This window comes from Prinia subflava, chromosome 1, assembly GCF_021018805.1.
Source record: "Prinia subflava isolate CZ2003 ecotype Zambia chromosome 1, Cam_Psub_1.2, whole genome shotgun sequence".
Classification (NCBI taxonomy): domain Eukaryota; kingdom Metazoa; phylum Chordata; class Aves; order Passeriformes; family Cisticolidae; genus Prinia; species Prinia subflava.
Genome location: NC_086247.1, coordinates 87,947,759 through 87,967,565, shown reverse-complemented (window position 1 = coordinate 87,967,565; position 19,807 = coordinate 87,947,759). Strand labels below are relative to the sequence as shown.

General features: G+C 38.0%; 1 protein-coding gene across 1 annotated transcript in view; it reads left to right on the top strand.

Moving 5' to 3' along the window:
• Window positions 1-272: 272 nt before the first annotated feature.
• Window positions 273-19,807, top strand: part of LOC134552961 (uncharacterized) — a 98,409-nt gene continuing 78,874 nt past the window's right edge. Inside the window, exons 1-3 of the mRNA XM_063402195.1 lie at window positions 273-1,716; window positions 8,850-8,932; window positions 12,790-12,926. Coding sequence (XP_063258265.1) covers window positions 1,461-1,716; window positions 8,850-8,932; window positions 12,790-12,926 — 476 coding nt within the window. The 5' untranslated portion in view covers window positions 273-1,460. The remainder of the gene's footprint in view (window positions 1,717-8,849; window positions 8,933-12,789; window positions 12,927-19,807) is intronic.

The window sequence follows — 19,807 nt, the reverse complement described above, 5'->3', positions numbered from 1 at the left end:
GTAACAGTATTTTTTGGAATTGGCAGCCCTTTCATCCTCAGAAAAGTGGATGGACAACACTCATATATTAGTTCTACAGCTCAAACACTTTTAGGTCAGACACAGGCTCATTTGGGAAGTGTTGCTCCACATTTGTTGGAAACCTTCACCCAAATACTTGCTTTTGCAGCTGTGCTGATCTGACTTGACATACCAACACCCGTTTGTGCCCATCTGAACTTGTGATCAGATAAAACAGGCAAGTGGAAAGCTAGGGATGATTTTATCCACTGTAGTTTTTAGAACCAAAGGAAAGCATTTCTCATTCTAGTTGACTTATTCATACCACTTAAAGGTTGGCCATTTTGAAGTCTTGAAATTATGGTCAGCACTGTACCAGCTTATACTGATGTGCACTCAAGACCTAAAACAGGTGCTTATAAGGTAGGAGGTGGAACAGTCACTGAGGATTAGGATACTGAAGCAGTAATTTTTCATTTTTTAATGCTAGGTTTTGTGTATTTTTGGTGACCCTAAAGAATCATGACCAATTGTGCTATTTTTTAAGCAGTAATTATCCCAAACCCGGGAGTGTGAAATCAAGAAAGGAATTTAACTTAGCCTTACTGTGCTGGGGGAGAGGTGTTATCAGACAAGATTTTGAGGGAAAGTGTTCAAAGGTAGCCAGGCTAGTTTGGTCCCAGTATCAGGATGTACTGTAATAGAGCTGTAATAGAGCTGGTACAGTGTCACGTTAGCATGAATACACTGCTTCCAGTGTCTGGGCAAGCAGATATATTTGTTGCTATTGCTTTGCTGGGTAGATTTGTCACTTAGAAAGACTTCCACTACCTCAGCTGTTTTTGGACTAAACACCTACATGCAGATTTTCTGAGTCTAAAATCTTTCCAGAAAGTCTAGTCCTTACAACCTCCTGCTCTACAATAGGAGAAAAAAGCAAAAAGCAAAAAGCAAAAAGCAAAAAGCAAAAAAAAAAAAAAAAAAAAAAAAAAAAAAAAAAAAAAAGCAGCTGTTTGAGAATGCTTTTAAAGACATTCATTTTTCTTACAATGAAGAAATATCTGATTCTTTTTCCCTTGCACTTTTTTACTTCCCCTTAAAAGGTTTGCTGTTTAACAGCAGTGCATGTGGGTCCTGTGCCCTATGTATCAGCCAGAAGGAAAGTTAGAACCACTGAAATGTCTTTAGTTCTCAGACTGTGAGCTTAAAACAGAAATAAATATTATACAGAGAGATCATCAGGTGTAAAATTTTTGTGGTTACTGTGCAATTTAGAGTATTTTTTGGTCTGTCTTCCTTTTGTCTGTCTGCCTGGCTGTTAAGGATGGTTTGTACCACTTGGCTTCAGCAGTCCTTGAAAGTCACCAGGGTTGTAAAGCTTTAAACAGTTGCGCAGGTCTTTAATTGTAAATTAGTTTTGACAGAACTGCTAAGGCAAAGGCCTGGCCCATCCCATCGTGATGCTAGCCAACAACCCCTTACTGCTCCTGGAGCAAGGAAACATGTGGAAGGAATTGTTCTTTTACATTTCACAGCTTGTCATTTCCTCTGCAGGGCAACCTCTGACCTCCCCGAAAGATCCTGACACCCATAAGGGAAGTATTCCCACTGTTGTAAAGGAAGTGGAAAAGCAGTTTAATGCTGTGAGAGGAGGAGAGCCGTGTGTGTCAGAAGAAGCTGTGAGGAAAAGAGAAGAGCTTAAAATGCTTCCAGCAGGTTAGGACTTTTATTGCGTTACTTAATTTACTGAAGGTTTGCAAGTAGATCTGCTTGGCATGTGTGTAAATCCCCCATTTGCCTTCCCCCTCACCCTGTGATATCATATCATTATTTCACTGGGCAAAGAAAGTGATGGAAGGGTTTAAATCGATTGTTAGGGATCAAAAGCAGCTTAGGCAAAAAGGTGCAGAAGCAGTGGACTCTCCTGTCTAAAATGTATTTGTAGGCCAAATGTGTTAGTAATTACAAGGTGTGTGTGCAGTGCACTGACAACATTAGATTACGGCTGGTGTTTCTGTGACATTTTTACATCCTTTCATTTTATTTGGTCATTTATATCCATGGATCCAGCAACATGTTGCTGTTAGGTGCTTGGGAAGTATGTTTTCTTCCTGCAGCACGTTAATAGCAATATCCTTTGTTAATTGTGCTGAGCTAAATTACATAAAAGTGTCTGTCTGTATTTACATCAGGTAACATTTGCTTCTGGGGCATGGGATTTCTTCCAAAGGCAAATCCTGGCAAGTTACTATGGTTTTATTTTTTCTTGATTTTGTTTATTTGTTTAGTGGTTGTTTTGGGGATCTTTTTGTTAGTGTGTTTTTTGTTTTGTTTTTAAGTCCCAGGTAAAAGTATTTATCTGAGAATTGACTAATGTATCCCCTAGATCCTCTCCTAAACTCAAAGACCGACATGACTGATAGAGGTGGGCTTACCGTGGGGCAGGGATTTGAAGGATATGGATATCTACTCCCACTTCATAGCCCAGGCCAGTGCATAGAGGTGAAAGTGCAAGTGGGAATAAATTAATTACACCTTTTAATGTCATTCAAAACTATTTTCTTTGGAGCCATCCTTCTGTGTTGACTGTCCAGGAAGGCTAGAGCTATTCATCTCCTATTATAGGTGCATGTGCTGAATACCTCATGTTACAAATAGAGGTAGGAACGAGTATGGCATAGCCAAGTCAGGATTCATAAATGCTGAATATTGAAATTGACTATCATGGATGCATGAGTAATAGAATACAGAGCTGGTATCATTTTTTGTTAAAAGGGTATTTGTGACAAAATGTTAAGCATATTACAGAAAAAAGGTAAAAATTTTCACTCTTTCAGGGGTTCTCATTATGTGTCCTGATAAAATCTACAGCTAACATGTCTTTTCTAAATGTTGATTGTTCTGAGAATATAAACAGAGCCCTAGCTCAGAAAATTTGTTCAACATCTACATTAGTAGAATCTGCTTTATTTTGTTCATATGCCCACCATTACTTGTGCAAAGCAGATTAAAATACTAAAAATATTAAAAACATAAGTAACCTACATGAACAAAAGGGTTTTAAAATAATTTTTAGTGGTTTGACATGTGTTTTTGTCTTTTTAAATTTTTTATTTTGATTTATTTTCCTTGCCAGTATTTGGATGTTTCCACCTTTAGAGTGTGTCTCAAAATCCAATTATTAGTTGTGCAGGTAGACAGGTATTCCTTCTCCCCTCTTCCCATCACTAATTTTTATCTAGATCTAAACCTAGCATGTTGAATTTTTATTCGAATTATTTGTGTGGAGTTTGGCAGAGACCCAGTGGTAAACACAGCATTTTAGAACCCACATTTTCAGTTCAATACAGCATCTTACAAATACCCTGAAATTATGCAGTTATTGAAGTGGCCTGATTTGGAAAGGTACTGAGTTACCACAACCTTTATCAAAGGAAGGTTCAAAGGGCATTATTTTGAATCATCATCAGATCTGACTAGGTATATTCAAGAGATAATATTCTAATTGACTGAGGACTAAAAAACAAACAAACAAACCCACACCCAAACACCAAACCAAAAAAAAAAAAAAAGAATTTACCCGAACTATAAGCAGGCCTCCAAAATATCCATGGACTATGAATTAGGTGAAAAAAGTTTTTGCTTATCTTTATTCACAAGACAACAGAAATTTTTGTATTTGCTTATTCACGAGACAACAGAAATTTTTCTTGATGAGCTCAGTTTCTGGTACTGCATCTATTGCACAATATTTTAATGAAAAACTTGTTTCAAAAGTCACATCACTAAAGCATAGATTTTCTGTGATGGAACACTGTCAGTAATGTCACCACTTAACTCATTATCTGCACTCAGAATGATGGAGAGAAAAAAAGCTTCATTTTGAAATCCCCAGATACTTCTTGCAGGATAACATGTACACTCAAATTTAGACTGTACCTGATTTAATTTGAAACTTCAACAGTGTCTACATTTTTTTCTCTTCACCAATACTCATCCCAGCAGGCACCTTATTCCCAGCCTTTCTCTCATAAGAAGCCTAATTTCTTTTTTCAAAGCCTTCAGTTATGCATGTACCACAGGAAAAACCCCTGAATACACATGAAATATTTCTGATAAATATTGTTAGTTAAACTGTTACAAACAACTGGCATTCTTCTCACTTTTGGTTTGATAGAACCTCTGTGGTTCCTTCAGCTCTCTGTTCTATCACCTTTCTAGGACTTTATACCCAGGATAAACTTTTAGCTCCTACTTTCAGATCTTCTACCCCAGAAGGAATCTTTTGCTTGATGTCTGTCTTTTGAAACAAACTGAGTATGGAAAACAAGATGTTCAATATTGTTCATATTTAAGATTTCAAATCCGACACCCTTTGTGGAGAAACATTGGGAAGTGATTGCATCCTTTCGTGACATCAAAAGACTTTTCTGTCAGAGCAAAGCTTCAGAATAAGTTTTGAGCAAAGATGGCATCAGGCTAACCAAGGGCCTTATTTCAGTAGCAGCAGATAACACTCAGAACTGTATCTAGAATTTATTAAGATGTTCCTTCTTTATCAAAATACCAAACACAAACCAGCTTAATTTGAATTTTATCATTGCCTTTGGAGAGGAGACTTTAAATTTGTTAAAATGTGCTTATAAAAGTGAGAAATACTTTTGCTGAGAGGATTATATTTATGCTCAGAAGCATTTCAGAAACAATTTTATGAAAATCAGTGACTCTTCATTGTAATATTTCTCCTGCAATGAGGTTCTTTCCCTACTGAGGTGCTATTTGTTTCCACATAAATTTTGTATGCAGATGCAAAAATAATTGCCTAAAAAAAAAAGAAACCAAAAAAAGTTGTTCTCATTGGTAATTCCTCATTGGTGACACTTTAAAGGAAACAAAATGATATGTTAAAATGAAGATTGCTTATGCCTCATTTTTTAATACAGGTATGGGCCCAGAGACAGAGCCTCATATGGCTGAAACTTCTTTCTCTGCGGGTCTTTTCCTTCTCTGAGCAGGACTGCATAAAGTACTACACTGATTTTTCCAATTGGGATCAAATTCAGATCCTGCTTATGTTTCTGAAATCCACACAACCCAAACTCTTCAGTTTTCCATCTCTTGCTGTGTTATTTGATTTCCCATAGACTAGTACATTACTAGGAAGAGAGTCTAGATAGGATCTTCATCTTATTTTCTGTCCCTGTTGTGGTGATTTCTTTGTCTTCTGCTCCACTCTTGTATTGCACCACTCTGAAACCCTTTCCCACTGACTTAAAGAAGGGACTGCACTTTCCTTCTCTTCTTTGGCCCCATATAAATCAGAAGCAGTTCCCATCAAACTTGTGTAATTTCCTAGCTGTGCTATTTCTTTTTGACCATATTTTAAAAAAAATCTTTTAGACTCCCCATGCCCCCCATAATAAATGATTCACACTGTCAGCCCTACAGGCATTTAGGGTGAAGCTGAGCAAGGGGATGTGCTTTAGATGTGAGTATCAGGTATTAGTGGCCCATCAGTTACCAGGACCAGACTTGTCTGACACAAACTCTTCTACACACAGTGGGGTCCCCACTGTTCAGTGGTGTCCCCCCAACTGTTGGTGTTATTCTACAGGTTGTACCTGTACTCCTGTTGTACCACAGTACGTGTTACAGAAGACATTACCAAAGATGATAACTTCCAGACTGAATGCAGAGGGTAAAAAATGATTAAGTTCTATTCTGCAAGGGTTAGGAAGCAGTAACACACCCTCTAAAGGGTGATTTTAAAGGTCCTGCCATTATGCTCTGCTATTGCCTTGAGAAGGCTGATGTGGAGAAAGATAACAGAGTAGCAATAATGTATTTGTTTCCAACCTTTTTCCATGGTGTTTTAAAAACTTAGGTCCCAGCAGAGCTCAGGGATTTTTTACAGGTAACCGTTTTTTTTTTTTTTTTTGTATCCCTTATCAGGCATGATCCGTGTGGTATCTAAACCATTTGGCTGGGACTTAGTGTGACCCAGAAATGACTGCTCTCAGCATTGTCAAGGTCTGCAAATAACCTTCATTTCACCATGATTTTCCAAATGCAGACATTAGTATTGTCAAGCCCCTTCCACAATGGTGGGAAAAAATGCCACCCTATTTTTCCTATTTGTCTTATACAAATGTAGACATTTAAACTATTCTGGTGGACTTGTTATTAATAGCTGATCACAAATTTATAACTTTGGATTAAGAATCTTATTGTCTTTTCCATGCTCTGGTGTAATCATATTTTCCTGCTTTTATGCATATGTTTCTTGACTTCCAAATAAATCTATTAACAGAGAGCCTACATCTGCCTCTGTGCCTTTGTCACAGCTATGATACCTGTCTTTGATCATCCTTTCTTGGTGCTGGTTTCTCCTCCTCAAATTGTTCATTTTTATCATGAATGATATTATGTTCCCCTGTCAGGGAACAAAATGTATTTTGAGTCAATTTACTAAAATAGTCACTGCTTAGTGTTATATCTGGACAAAGTTGACACCTTTGACATTTTCTAAAATGGCAAAAATAACTGTATTTAAGGTATGATTTATGAGTACTCTATGTCAAAGGAATTTCTATGCCATTACAGTTTCTGATGCAGGAGTCCCAACTTCTTCAATGAACAAATTGCTGATAGTGCAGCTAATTAATGCTTTATTAGTTTTCTGTGGTCAATTATAAAAAGTTATAAAAAAGTAAAATGCAATTTAATAATAAAGAACTGTGTGGTTCTTGTTTCTCTCTCAGAAATGCTTTGTTTTTTGCATGTGGAAGAAACAATTTCTACACAGCTCAGTTTTATAAGACACATTCCCTCCCCCCCACCACTAAGAAGGAGCAACTCCAATGATTAAAAAGTAGACTGGAGTCTTTAAATGTCTTTCTGATTGCTGGCCTCTATTAAAAACTTCTTAAAATAATAGATAGGTTTAATTCCTCAAGCCAAAGAAAAATTGTATCATCTTAACTATTTTCCATATTTATTATATTGATGAGATTTGGCTACTGAGAAAAAAAAGGAAGTGAAATCTCTTGTATTGCAAGTTTTAAATGTACCAGGCTAAGGTTTACTTAATTAGAACCTCCAGGCAATAAAGGAGCCCTTTTTTAAATTCTGTGAATCTTAATATGCTAAATAATGCAAAGCTTCAACTCTTCAAGCATGAGACACACATCTGGCAGCTTAACATTTAAATTACAGAAAAAAACCCCACTTCAGTGGTAATTTTCATGAAGAAAAGAATGGGAAATGTATTACAACTAAATTTAATTTCTTTTTAGATTTTTCATCCTGTCTAATTGCAGGCATTTCCCATCTCCTCTTTTATTTATTTATTTTCATACAGATTTTTTTCTCTACTTTTTATTGATCTTTAATTTGAGCAGCTTCTTACTGTTACAGCCATTGAAGAATTACATTGTGTTTTTACTTAGCAAAAATTGTTCAGAGAAATCTATGAGGAATTAAAGTAATGAGCTCACTGGTATAGAAAGAAAAGAACATTCAGAGCCTTACAAATAAAATATAAAAAGAGCATGTCATGATTAAATAACAGACTTGAGTCCCTTCTCCCTCCCATTTCTTAAATGTAAAATATTATTGTTTTCCTTTTTTTTTTTTTTTTTTTTTTTTTTTTCCCAAGATAATTACAGCTTTATTCATTTGACTCCAAAAACATTTTTAAAGCATTCATCATTTCAGCAAGGCTGTTTGAAAAGCCATGTTTGCGTACTGGAAAAAAAATTAAACAAAGAAAACCACAGGAACCATCTTTACAAAGGTATATTTATATTTTAATGTAGGTTTATGGGTCCATACATGTGTCCCATATACAAAATACGTAGAGACAGTTTGAACAGGTTATACTGCACACATGACATACCCAGCAGCTGTATTTTGTGCTGTTTTACTGACTTGAGTGGACCTCTTCTTTCACCCCAGAAGATGTGAATATCTGTAAATTCCTCCTTCACTATGAAAGCTCGACATATATAGACCTGTACATGTCTGTATATTTATGTAGAAAGTAAGAGGTATATCCACAGGAGTGTACGCAAACACAGGCTTGAAACTGTGACATTGTATGTTCATATATTGTGTATCAACTGCTGTAACACCTAAGAGAAGATCCTCCCTGTACTGTGATTTTAAATACACCTGAGTGTCTTTTACTGCGTGGAACTCAAAATAAAGAAAAAAATTGAAATAATTTTAAGTGTGTTTTTGGCTTATTCTCCATGTGCCATACATTATAAAGTATAATACAGATCTTTATTTTTGCCACACCACTGCTTACCATGATGTGGGAACATTTTTGTTCCTTCCACAGGTCACTGCATTTAAGAAGCTTGAGGGACATGTGACTTGTGTTTTCTAAGAAAAGGTTATTCGAGTACTTCATGTACTTCATGTCCCTGTGCCTCATTCTGATCCACAACTATGCCCATATAAGAAAATGAACATCCTTCTGTCTTCTGAAGAACACTTCCTGGGGTATATTTAAAATACCCTCCCGTGCCATTCTTCTTGTGTCTATTATTTCTTTATTTCTACTTCCCTCCCCCCCCCTCTTTCTTCATCTGTGCAGTTGTTATTTCCAACACCACAGCATCTGAAGTCTTCTCTGCATTTATCATGCTAACACTTAGAGAACGTAGGAGAGAAATAACCACCTATTTATAACTCAGATGGAGGGGGAAAAATGATCAGCCTGAAGCCAGTCAGCATCTTGCTGGGAGAGGGACCAAAACACAACTGTGTCCTTTCCAGAGGTTTACCTTGTGCACAAATATAAAAACAATTTGGTTTTTTTCTTTTTTTTTTTTTCCTTACAGATGATTACCAAGATTGCCATGGCAATGCAGACAAGCACTGTGGCTCGTTTTGGCTGAAGGAAGTCCAAGGAGGACATCACAAGGTACTGGTCTTGATATCAACATCACCATCTCCCTTAAAGCTCACAGAGAAGCCACAGGAGCTTCTACATGTGCCATTTGAGAATGATTTGTGGTCTTGCTTGCTCTGGTTGTTGTGTTTCTTTAATCTATCCCTGTGAATTTTTTAATAGCCAAAATAAGGCTTCAGATGTCCAGGTGTATTGCTGTCTCCTGTACAGCTAATCTCTCCAGCAATGAAACTTCAAAGGAGGAAAGACCACCGAGCCATCAAAGAACAGAAGCTTGATCAAGCTGCAGGATGATATTATTTCAGTGATGTGTGAACATGAGATAGGTGTCGTATGCATCCATAAGCTTTAAGCTCTCGTGTACTTCTGCAGAAGACCATCAGAAAATTTTGGTATATGTATTTGTAGTATCCTGGCCAAGGACATCATAAATTTGTGTACAAATATTGTGTCCTCAGAGCTAGTTACCGTGGAATTTTATCTGCAACATGATAACACTTTCAGGGTGAGATGATACTGAAACTTTCAGATTTAATGTAAATCCTGAGAACTAAGACACAAAGAAGAGTTTATATTCCTGAAAATTGCTTCTCCTTGCACTATATTATTAAATTAGACATTTTTCCAATGATAGTTGCAATTTTTTTCTCAGTAAATGTTGCCCCACTTCTATCCTTAAATCAGTATGGCTGCAGTGAATGAGCTGCAAACATGAACATTCAAATTAATCATTCTGGTAAATTTTCTCACCCTGTTCTAGATATACTCTGAACCATTTTTACTGTTTTTAATTGACCATAGGAAAAAATCACCACAGTACTCAGAGTACCCAAAAACTTGTGTAGTGTAGCATAAATATTCAATGGCTGGGGATTATAATTGCCACTTTTAACTTTTGTAGAATGATGATCTACATTTGTGAGCACAACCAGATTGGCCAACAGGATATTCCCTTGCTTTTCAATGTCTAAGTTTCCAAGTGATTAATTTCTTCAGGAAGATAAGGATAACATGAAAAAAACAGAGTTTTTGTATAAATTTAGCTGCAGACTGAGGTGTGCATGCACGTGCGTTTAGCCTTACATCTAGAGGAGGGATGATTTAAGGGCTGATGGAGTGGGTGTAATGGGCAAAGCAGCCCGGCCCAACCCATGGGAGTGGCACAGTGCAATTCATTTCCTACAATCCCATAATAACACAATGCCTTTGAACAAAGTGCCGTGGTCTTATAGGAACCTCAGTTGTGGGTGGCTCTCAAAGCCACATGAAAGTGACCTGGTTTCAGTGAGGTGCGTAAACCCACTTAGCACTGTCTAGCCCCTTTGGTCTCGCTGAAGTGACTCACAGGCTTACAGTTATTGACATGTTTGAGAAGATTTCCGAACTGAGCCTCTTATGAGAATCCTTCTGCACAAAAGAAATGTGAGCATGTGAGAGGTCCTTTCAGAGGTTGTGAGAGCCCCTCATTTTTAATGAGATGAGTGAATTCTAATGTTCAGAGAGTGCCTTGTTTTAGCATGTTCAAGATTTAGGCATCTGGCCTGATTTATATAATTTGGGCCTAATTGTATCTCTGAATAGCATCTTCTAAAGTAATTTTACCTAACAATTGCATACAGGAAAAAAATGACAAACTAATGTAAAGAGTAGACTTAAGGAAGAAGACACAAGTTCATGTAGTGGTTTATTCTCCTCAGAAGTCCCTTTTCTTTTTGTAAACAGATTTTATTTTATTTTATTTTATTTTATTTTATTTTATTTTATTTTATTTTATTTTATTTTATTTTATTTTATTTTATTTTATTTTATTTTATTTTATTTTATTTTATTTTATTTTATTTTATTTTATTTTATTTTTTTGCAAAAGAAATGAGAAAGGTCTTTGAGTCTGATCTCAGCGTTTTGGGGAATATAGGTTTCTCCGGTTTGCTCTCCCTGCCACCAAATTCATTTTCACCAAATTCAAATTCTATGCTAAAGAGTTGCCATTGTTCTCTCACTAAGTGTATTCTGAGTGATGAGTATTAGCAGCAATTCAGCTTTTGTTGCAGTGAGTGTGCAAACCACCTTTGAGATATTGAATGGTAGCAATAAAAGAGAGAATGCTTGTGGTCAGTGGTTTTGGGAGAAGTAAAACATATTCTGTGGTTATAATGCCAGCCTCATGCAGATGACTGAGTTTCTGCTTTCTGTACCTCAGACAAGACCTAACACGGTCTCAGAGACATTAACTCAACTCTTAACACCTTTGGGATTTATGTCTTAAATGTCTTTACATCTGCTTTGCGCATGAATAGTTTAATGGAGACAATGTTAGTACAAGCAAGGTACCTTGCACACACTACCCGTTCTGAAACATTGACTTCTTGGGAATAAAGTTGGGCAGTCATGTAGCTGAAATTCAAAATGTGCATGAGATCTATGTAATCCAAAATTGCAGAGTAAAAAAAAAAACAACAAAAAAAAGAAAACCAAACAACTTTGTCATTTTCATAATTAGCAAAGTGTAAAGTGACATGACTGCAGTGATGCACCCATCCTCTTGTCCTCTCTGGACTTGTTCGCTAAATGTTAGCAAACCCTTTGCAGAGTTTGATATTGTGCCTGGGAAGGTATTAATAGGTATCATCATGGAAGTCACCTGCAGGTGTTTGTCTGGTAAATTATGACCCCATCATGTGTCTTGGCTGTCTGTCCAGAGGGAATAATGCCAAACATCCAGGGAATCTGCTGGTCATTTCAGAGAGGCAATGCCAGTGCTCAGTCAGACCCTGTGCATGCAAAGGTGTTATTCCAGGGATGTGCACAGACCAGGATCCTCTACTTTGTAGCTCAAAGAGTAGTTTAAATGAGCATAAACTGGCAGCAGCAGCACTGAAAGTTCTGGTACTGTCCCTCTCCTTTGTGCTGGCAACTGGGGCAGGGTGGCCTGGATCAGAATGGGTCCAGCTGAGAGCTAACCCAGTTAACAGAAGAAAAGGAAAGAAAAAGAAGCCCAACAGAATTAATTTCATTCCCAGATCAGTTCCCTCTGTATGGCTTACTATGGACACGTCCAGATTTTTGCACTGACAGAGTGTGGTATGCAACACTGGAAAAAGCAAGCAAGTGGAGGAAGACTGGCTGACTGCTGGTGTCACCCATGAGCTTGCATCTCCTTGAGAGGATTTGTCACAGCCTTATAGGAGCATAATCAATTCACATAAAAATATTCTGTGTGCAGCTCCAGGCTCCATGATTTTAGAACACTGAAAAGGTCCTTGGATGTGTCCAGAGGAGGGGAAAATAGGGGGCTGGAAGGCATGTCCTGTCAGGAGTGGCTGAGGATTTGTCTAGCTTGGAGAAAAGCAGGTTCAGGGAACCTCGTTGTTCCATACAGCTTCCTGGGGAAAGCAAGTGGAAAGGGAGGTGCTGAGATCTTCTTGCTGGTATCCAGTGATGGGACATGTGTGAATGTTTCAAAGATGCACCAGGGGAGGTTCAGACTGGACAGCAGGAAGCAATTCTTTACTGAGAGGGCAGCCAAAACCCTGGAAAAGGCTTCCTAGAGAGGTGGTTGATACCCCCAGCCTGTCAGTGTTTTAAGAGGCATTTGGACAGTGTTCTTAACAGTGTGCTTTAACTTTTTGTCAGCCTTGAACTGGACCACAGATGCTTTTTGTAGGTCTCTTCCAATTGCAATAGGCAAGTCTATTTAAAGTGTCTTGAATGTATATTCAAAGCAGCTTTACCTTTGCTGTTTCCCACGTTTGTTATAGAGTGAAAACAGAGCTAGATTTCAAAACAGAGAAAGTGGCACCTCTTACTTTGCCAGCTGTGTCCAGCTAATTACCTTAGTATTCTAGCCTGTTTCTTATTTTCATTTAAAGGTCAGCTGGAATAACCCACCTGACCAATGTGAAGAAAAGTCAGGTCCCGAGAACAATGTAAGCCAAGAAGAAGGGAAAACATCTGCAGAGAGCAATTTTTATTTGGAAGAGTTGGAGAAATATACCTTTTCTGTGTGGTAAGTGATCTCAGCATCAAACAGTTTCATAACCCAAAAGTTTGCCTTGTTATATATGTGTTACAGAGGTGTCTACCTTTAGATGAAAGCTTTGGACTAAAAAACCCCTAAAAACAGAAAACAAAACCCATGGGATTTTCTTGGACTTCTTAGTATTACTTCAGATTGAAGTTGAATTGGAAGCACTTTTTGTCCAAGAATGCAATTTTGACATTGCTGCATTGTTTTGAGAAGCTGTGTCAGGGGAATAAAGGCAAAAAGATTTCCAGCATAATATTTTCAGCATTTTAGAAGCAATACACTACCTTTTTTGGATGTAATTTTAAATATTATTACAATTCCCTGTTATAAAATACACAAATGGGGAATGACTTAAAATGAATAGATAAAGTAAAATTTAAAAGGCTACATCAAATGAAATGTTTTCATTTTCTTATAATTATATTTCCTGGAAATTCATCTTCTAGGTAATTGCAAAAGTTGGACAGTTATTTGTAATTAGTAAAAAACAATGAAGACCCAATCCTTTACTAAGTGAAACGATCAGATAATCTTTCATATAGCTTCCTACTGTGCTTTGAATATTCAAAGCCCAGGTGTAATATACATTTCTGGCACCCATGGTCATCTCCTAATCAGCCCCTAGAGTTTCAAATAAAGCATCCAGAAAACAAACATCAGAATAGGGTGTATGTCTGTGAGAATTTAGTTTGAAATTTCTTCCCTGCCAAAACACAAGACAGGATTATATCACAGGCAAGCCAAGCATCCTTCAGCATCTCTAGTGCTGCCTCTGCCCTGCTCTCATTTGCCTTGGTGCCTTTAAAATTGGCAGGAAGTTTGGTAAAGACCTTACAGACACAAAGGGCATTTTCACTGTGGTAATCTGAACTCTACCCTAGAAGTGATTAACCATGAGTATGGGAGAAGGCAGAAATCAGGAAGAATAACACACACTCATATAATTAGGCTTTCATAATTCTGCTGGATTAATTATGGTTATTTTGGACAATTAAGGACTCCCCCATCCTGGCCATAAAATAAGAATAGATTTTAGAGTAGCAGTGCTCATCCAAATATCCTTGCCAGCTCCCACTGTTCCATTTGACCTACCTCAATTTTCAAATGAAATTAACCAAATTATCATCAATCATCTATCTCAAGGTGCTTGGTTTCTGTGGTGGTGAACTTCACTTTCTATCCTCCGTGTCTTGCAAAATTACAGTGATAGAATCAATATTTACTTTTATGTGCCCCATCCCAGGAGTCGTTCAAGGCTAGGTTGGGCGGAGCCCTGGACCACCTGGTCTGGTGGAAGGTGTCCCTACACTTGGAGAGATACATGGAGCTACATGGCTTTCAGAGTCCCTCCTAACCCAAACAATTCTGTGGTTCTGTCTGCCTTTAAAGTCAGCAGCATTGATCCTTTATTCTTTTCAAAGTTGTTCAGCTTAAAAATGTTGGGAAAGGGGCCCAACTCCACCCGTATCAGCCTGGCCCCAGGCTTTGAACTCCGTGGCCTTTGCAATTGCACATGGTGTCTGGAGGAGCAGGGGGGACGGGCACTTGTCTCTGTTGGCAGGCACCTTCCCTTCTGAATTGTGGAATAAGAAAAAATTACTGTCCTTTCTTAGGGAGCCCAGCTGTCCCTGAGCCCCATGCCTGCAGGGACACTGACTTTGCCAGGGTTCCCTGGGCAGACAGAGTTATATCTGGGCACAGGAAGTTACAGGGCATGAACCAGATCTTCCTGGTACAAAGCAAAAGCAACAAGGCATGTGTCAGGGTGCTGTGTGGCCTAGCTGAGGCCGGTATTTTGTTATTTTGATGTGCCATTACATTTACTGTATCTGTCATCCTGTTGGAAAAAAAGGCTCAGTTCTTGTTTTATCTACTTATTTGTTACATTCAAGTCCTGTGAGTTTAGAAAGAAACCCAGAATTTAGAGGGAATCTCTTTGCTTTCTGCTTCACTTGTGGTCATCATATTTATCAGAAAGAAAAAAAATGGGAAAATGAAATTACTCCACTCTTGGTCAGGTAATATAGGTATTACACATAGCATGCCATGTAAAGCATGTATAATAATACAATCTAATAATGTATTAATAATCTATTTTTAAATATAGAGTTAATTCAGGTTATTTACTTGGAAATCTGATACCTTGTGAGTTGTTAATTCCATTTGTTACTGTACTAGCATGATGTTTCAATTGTTACTCACGTTTCTCTGTGTTCTCCTTTCCTTCTCTCCTACTTTCTCCATCAAAGGGCATCAACTCCTCTTTGTCTGTTTCCAGACCTTCCTCTCTACTACAATTGCTACCTTTTAAAAAATGCAATGCAAGATAATTAGCTACTACAAAAATTTTTAATAGCACTGTAGATCTGGGGGCAGCTTAGATCTCCGTAAACATCAGAGTTTTAGATGCTCCAAGATGCAATCTGAGCAATTTCCTTGATCTTTTATTGCAGCTGGTAAATCATTTATTGGGCTAGGTTATTTTACAAAATCCTCTTTAAAAACAAAATCCCATAAAACGTATTTATCATAAAGTACTGCACGACCAACAGTCTTCAAAGTTGTGCATACCCTGTATTAATTAAAAGCTAGTGTTGTACTGTGACAAGTTAAAAGTATCCACTGTCTCAGTCTCTCTCTCCCCCACCCCTCCCTGCCTCTCCCCACAATTTTTTCTCTCTTCTTTTCTTTCTCTCATATTCTCTTCTCTTTTAAGGTTTGCCAAAGGGAAGATTGGTGAGTACGAACAAGAAATTCCTTTGTGATCACAAATATTTTTCTGATAATTGTGATTATTTTTTCCCATTGCTTCCATTGCTATAGCTTGCTTGTCCTTCTCCATTCATATTAATTTGACAGTGGTGTCTCACATCCGTAGGCCATAGTCAAACCTCCTTACAGCGGGCATTATACACACATGTAATAAAAAGATCATTTTGGCTGCAGAAGCCCACGGGCTTCAGCTTCGCTCTCGCAGCTTTCACGAGCGCCTTTCCCACAGTGCCCACGTGCAGCCTTGCTCAGAGCAGCGGGCTTGAGCTTGGGTCCAGTGAGCTGAGGGTGGGGGGGATGAGTCCAAAAGAGGAGGTTAAGACAACAGGAAAATGTGGTCGCACGTGGCGGGGCCATCCGTGCTGCTGAGGTGGTCAGCTGCCGTCACAGCCTGCTAGGTGCCAGATACTCACCAGGTGCTTTGCTGACCTTCCTGGAGAGCCCACCCCAGGGCCTTGCCTTGCACCACAGCATCACTGAACCTGCTTTCACTGAGGTTTCTGTTCCTGGAGCTAAAAACCTGTGTAATCTGCAGCACAGCGTCAATATTATTCGTGACTATTGTCTGAATAATACCAGTGAGGTCTGTAACCTTGAGAGAAAAAGAGAAAAGTTTGGAGGAATTTTGACCTTGCAGCCCTAAACCTGCTGTCAGAAGCTCTCTAGCTCTCTTCTTATGTTCCCTGAAAAAAGGAAAATTTGAGGAAAAAAATGTTCTTCATGACTCTTTGTCATTATAAAGCCAGATTTCCTGAACATGTATAAAAAAACAGATGTGAGAAATAATTTTAACACTTCAGCGCTTTAACATTGTTTTTTATGTATAGTTCTAGAAGAGAAGTTAAAAAGACCCTGGATTTCAAAAACCTTCCTTTGTCTTAGTATAAAAAAAGATAATGACATATTCACTTCCTGTGACTTTAGGAATCTTCAGGCTTGAGTTTAAATATAAAAAACCAGCAGTTTCAATTGCCAACAACTATCATCAAACACAACTCTCAAGGGTTAATACTGCACACTAATATAAAAGTAACGATCATCCTTTGTCTCCATGCAATTAGCTTTTTAACAACGTGCCTGTAGCTCCTACCAAGGCTAAATGCTGCTTTGAAATATTTTCTCCTCAACTCCAAATGTGTTAAGCTGACTCTGGCCAGCTTCTATAAAAACAACTAATTGTAAGGCGCTGCCTTTTGTGGGGGAGCACCCAGTGCCCCACGCAGCAGTGCCATGTATTGCCTACAGTGGCTCGGTTGCAGGCTGGTCAGTGCAGCACCAGTGCAGGAGCAGACAGCATCCTGATGCAGCAGACAGGCTGGTAAATCCTACCTAGGGTCAAACTTTTGCATTTCTGGAATCCAGGGCATTGGGCCGGGCTTTGGTTCTCACTTGCCCCCGTCAGGAGCAGAGGCAGCCCTTGTTCAAGAGCGGCACCATCAAGGAGATGGTGAGGACAAAATAGGCTCTTAGCAGCATGTGGCAGCCTGGGTAGGGTGAATAAGGTTGAAGACCCCTTTACAACCCTACCTCTGCACCTGTAGACGTCATGATTTTTATTATATTTATTATTTATTTATTTTATTATTACTATCCTCCAGACTGAGGAGGATACTGAGGGGCAGGAAGAGTTAACTGTAAAGAGCACGATACAGTAAACTTGTTTTTTATATAAAGACAATAAACTTTCCCTTTATAATACACATGTGATTTGACATTGAAATAAATGCAGATGCTTCTTTGCTCGGTGTATTCCCTGTTGTGCTTTCTAAAACACCTTCACATATGGTTTGCCTCATTCCTGTGAAACTGCTTGTTGTTTATGTCATACAAACAGAACAGATTGAATTTATACCAAGTTAGGAGGGTGATGAATCCTACGTTAGAGGAAAATCCTTGCCTGAGTGTTTTGAATTTGTTAAAAATTAGCATTGCCTGTTAAAAATTGCCCTGGATTGTCCCTTGAGCTTTTCTAAAGATTTCATTAAAATAAAAAATTTAAAAAAAGAGAGAGAGAAATCTGTGGCTGCCTATAAATGCAACCTTTTATTCAAATATGTAACATTTACCTAAAATCAAAGGTCAAATTTTACCAGTTTTTTATAGCTGCCCTAGTAGGATCTGTTTCATGTGCTATATATAAAATACTGCCATTAAGAGCGGACATTCAGCTTCCTTTGTGAAAAGCAAAATAGCCCTTTATTGCTTGCTTTTAAAAAGTGCTAACATTTTAAAAATATCTCGGTAACTTCTGATAGTCCACCTAAACTCTGTTTTGTTGTTTCTAATTCCATTTTGGAACATAATTAAAGGCAGGCCAAGCTTGAACTCTTAGGAGAAATCAGAAGTTCCACTGTTTTCTTAGAATGCTTTCAAATCTTTCACACATTATTCTTTAAAATGCTTAAGCTTTAGTTGCAAGAGCACAATTCCCTGATTCCAAAGTCTTTGTGGGACTTTTTTTGAAGTCAAGTCTCAGCAGGACACAAGTCATGGTTTTCGGTTTGGTTTGGTTTTTTAAACGTATTTAGATATTAGATGGTGTTTACTTTTGTGCATATTCACAAATCTTTGAGGATTGAATTTTTACAGTAGACCAGTTTATATTTCTGTGGAGTTTTTGCTTTAGATTTAGTCTCATGGGGGATTTTTCTGCTTTTTCTACAGGAAAAGTTTACTTTTTGGAAAATTATTCTACGGACAAATCATTAAATATGACAATGACATCTTTCCTATGCACTCTAATTTTTCTGAAGCTGTCAGAAATTTTATTCTTTTATTGTATAATTTAGTTCATATTTGGGAAAAGTCCAATGAACTGCACACATTCAGAAATTTTATTTATTTTCTCTCTTGTACAATGAAAGAATTATTTTCCTGTTCTGGTGCATTGTGGTAAAATTTTCCCTGTGAAAACTGAATGAGAAACAAAGTGTTTGGAAAAAAATTTGAAATCAACAAAAAATGTTGTTTCAAAATTAATCTAAACTGCTGGGAAAAAAGAGGAAACAAACTTTTAAAGATTGAAAATACATGAAACATGAGTCTTTTCTAAGAACTCCTTTCGCTGGTAGTCTTTTGCAGACTCTCCAATATGTATGTACACTCTTAATTTTGCCAGGATTTGATATTGCTATGGTGATGGGAAACATGCAGTTACCTATGAACTTTAGTGCAATTATACTTGATAATTTTATTTATATGTTCAGGATGTTGGAAAGAGTTGGCAGCCAATGCCCTTTCTCCTGCAGGTTCCAGAGCTCCAGAGCTCCACCAGCTTAGAGCTGGCCTCTAGCAACAGAGGAGAGAAATGAGTGATATAAAGAATTAGCTGAGAGTGTGAGTTGAGAGTTGACAGTGACTGATCAGTCACAATTACTTGGGAGGCGTTTGTCTGGTTGGTTGGTGTTCTTTTTTTTTTCTTTTCTACTGGCCCTTATGTTCTTGAGCAGAAAGGAGTAGTAAGCTTGTTCATGGCGCAATTTCAGTACAGACCCAAAGTTTTCCTAGAGATCTTGTCAAGGGAATTTTGTGGTTGGCATTCGATTATGAGTAATGGAGCTGTAAGAGCAGGGAAAATGTTCCCCAGTGCTGGAGCAGTTCACAGTTTGACCTACACCTTTCCAGGATTGTGTGTCTATAATTCCTCACCAAAATTTCTTTCTGCTCTCTTCTTCCATCTTAGAGAATTCTTATTTGATAAAAGGGAGAGAACATGGTTCAAATTTGGTAATAGTCGGGGGAAAACTGGGTATGACTACCATGCAGCTCTTAAACAATAAATTGCTAATTTCACTTAAATATGGGGAATGTTGAGTCTGCAGTTACTGAGCAATGTGGACTCATAAAGTTGTTGGAGCCTTTGTTACAAGTGCAGTCAAAATATCTTCAAGGCAGCACTGCCAGCTTTTCTCCCTCACAGGCATTCACACGATTCAGGATTCCTGCTCAGCACAAAAGCACTTTCTGACTTAGCTGAATTGCCCTTTGGTTTGTTTAGACTCATAGGAGAGTAGAAGACTTGGGAAACTGGCTGTGAAACGTGGAGTTGAGAGAGATGTGGTTGTTGTTTTTCATTTAATAAACATTTT